Source organism: Aristolochia californica, unplaced genomic scaffold, assembly GCF_029961685.1.
Source record: "Aristolochia californica isolate CCGP_79_NKW_82.1479 unplaced genomic scaffold, dmAriCali1.0.hap1 SCAF_3, whole genome shotgun sequence".
In the NCBI taxonomy this organism is placed as follows: domain Eukaryota; kingdom Viridiplantae; phylum Streptophyta; class Magnoliopsida; order Piperales; family Aristolochiaceae; genus Aristolochia; species Aristolochia californica.
Window position 1 is genome coordinate 28,520,467 of NW_027181992.1, and position 2,849 is coordinate 28,523,315.

A 2,849-nucleotide genomic window follows, 5' to 3' on the forward strand; every position below is an offset into this window, starting at 1 on the left:
CCTTCACTTGGTCTGAAGACGCAACCTTTTCCTTTGCCCAGTTGAAGCACGCCTTAAGCACAACCCCAGTGCTCCAACTTCCAAATTTTAAAGAGCAGTTCGTTGTAGAATGTGATGCTTCCGAAGGAGGCATTGGCACGGTCTTACAACTGTAGGTCATCCTATGGCGTATTTCAGCAGGCAATTGCCCACACGCCACCACAAGTTGGCCGCTTATGAACGAGAGCTTATCGGCCTAGCTAAAGCAATTCAGCATTGACGGCCCTATCTTTGGGGTAGACACTTCATTATTTGTATAGACCACTTCAGTTTGAAGTATTTATTGGAGCAACGCATCACAACTTCACCCCAGCAGCATTGGCTTAGTAAATTGATGGGCTTTGATTTTACGGTTGAATACAAGTCAGGTCACCTCAACCAGGAGGCCAATGCCTTCTCTCGCCGGGAGATGTCCGTTCCACACCTCCATGCCATCAGTCAACCAAAGTTCCTTTTGCTGGATTCCCTTCGAGACGAATTTCAGCAAACTCTGGAGCTCACTGATTATATGAAAAAATTGAACAGTAGCCTATGGACAGTAACTGGACCATCTAGGACCGCCTCATTCTCTACATGAATCATATTTATTTACGGTCGACCTCAGCATTGCTTAACACCATCGTATCCACCTACGATAGCACTCATGAAGGCCAGCAAAAGACCTACTTCAGGATTACCCATGACTTCTACTTGTTAGGTATGAAACACATGGTGTTTCATTATGTGTCAGCTTGCCAAGCCTGCCAAAGGAAAAAAACCGAGAGCCTAAGCCCAGCAGGGTTGCTTCAGCCTCTCCAGCTTCCTTCTCAGGTATGGGCGGATATTTCCATGGATTTTATTCATGGCCTACCTAAGTCGTCCGACAAATCTATTATCTTGGTTGTGGTAGATCGATTTTCAAAATATGGTCACTTCCTTCCTTTGTCGCATCCTTACACGACGACCCATGTGGCTCAGATTTTTATGGACTAGATTGTTCGCCTCCATGGATTACCTAAATCAATTACAAGTGACCGCGATGTGGTTTTCACTAGTACATTTTGGAAGGAGTTTTTTCATTTACATGGCACCAAATTGGCCTTCTCTTCAGTCTACCACCCTCGAACTGATGGACCAATGGAAGTGGTCAATCGTACTATTGAGATATATTTACGTTGCTTCGTGGGGGATCATCCGAAGAGTTAGGTCCATTGGCTAGCATGGACAGAATTGTTTTTTCAATACCTCTTTCCACACAGCCCTTCGGGATACACCTTTTAAAGTGGTCTATGGTCGTGACCCTCCCCGCCTCTTATTTTATGTGGCTGGGTCTTCTTGTGTGGCAGCTCTCGATCAAGCTTTGTGCGAACGTGATCGTATGCTTGACCTGGCTAAAGCTAATTTGCAGCAAGCATAGTATCGGATGAAGCAACAATATGACAAGGGCCATCGGGACCTCTCTTATGCACCTCGGGACTATGTCTGGCTTCGTCTTCAACCCCATCGCCAGCTTTCTCTTACAGCTTCCAAGTGTCATAAACTCTCCCCAAAATTCTTTGGACCACTTCAGATTGTGGGTCGTGTTGGCAGCGTAGCTTATAGGCTACAACTTCCCCCAGATGCAAAAATTCATGATGTTTTCCATGTCTCCATTTTGAAGCCCTTCAAGGGAGACTCGCCTATGTTGCATACCCACTTGCCACCGTTAGAGGATGGTTGTGTGCTGCCAACTCCAGCTTTGGTTTTGCAAGCGTGACGTGTACGTGGTTCGTGGAAGATTTTAGTCACCGACCCTACTGAAGCCTCTTGAGAACCGTTGGAAGCCTTCTGTGCTGTCTATCCCACATTTGAGCTTGAGGACAAGGTCTTTCTCCAGGAAAGGGGTGATGTTATGGACTCCATAGCCAGTCGAGTAATTAGTAGATGTCGTGGGTAAATCATTTAATTTTCTGGTTTAAACACTTGGTTGGTTTAGATGTAATTTCCTTTCTTTTCAGGGCCCTTGTTATTGGCCTTTGCTTTGTACTCAAACCCTAGCCTTCTCTTATAAGTGGGATGTCAGCTTCAATGAAATCAAGCATTGATCATTAGTTTAATTCAGAGATCAGATTCTCTCTCGCAAAGAGGTCCAAGGTGCAAGCTTCCTTCGAAAGCTTGATACTTCTCAGCCATAGGGCGTTCAAAAAATTCCAAGCCTCCCTCAGAGACGAATTCCAATATGGAACTAAGAGGAGATCGTCAGGTGACTCGATCCATGGCAAGGGAGCTTAACAGAGTGTGTTATGTTGTTGGATGACCATTATATCTTTGATGAAATTACTGTAGTCACTTATCCCAATTATTTTTGCATTTGAACTTCAACAATTGAATCTTTTTTTGTGTTGAAGTATTCCCATGAGTTGGAATTTACTTTGCCAAGAAATTGCTCTTGGTTTACCAAGAAAGGCCTTGTCTAAAGTTTCTCTCGGTTTTGTGGTTGAGTTTGGATTAAGGTAAGAGTTGCATCTATTCTTGTTATCACTTGACCAAAGCACCAATTTTCCATGATTTGGTGCATATTCTTGTGAAAATAATCTCTACTTATTTTTGGTGGCTAATTTGGTCTATAGATGCTTCAAATTACGTTGTGTAATTGTTATTTGAACCCCTTTGAAAATTGTACTCACTAGTTGATTTGCGTCAACATGGCGAGTGGACATATGCGTAATAAGAGTGACATACTCTGAATTACTACAATTCCATTAAGAGGTCTTTCCAGTTACCTCAATTGGTCACAATCGGTATGGAGGGTTCTCATTATTCGTGACCTTCTTAGTCATGTTATCAAAATC

General features: G+C 43.5%; 1 protein-coding gene across 1 annotated transcript; it reads left to right on the forward strand.

Moving 5' to 3' along the window:
- The first annotated feature begins 1,441 nt into the window (after positions 1 to 1,441).
- Positions 1,442 to 1,774, forward strand: LOC137959505 (uncharacterized). The gene has a single exon (XM_068806865.1). It carries the CDS (start codon positions 1,442 to 1,444, stop codon positions 1,772 to 1,774), a length of 333 nt encoding a protein of 110 aa, XP_068662966.1.
- Positions 1,775 to 2,849: the final 1,075 nt, after the last annotated feature.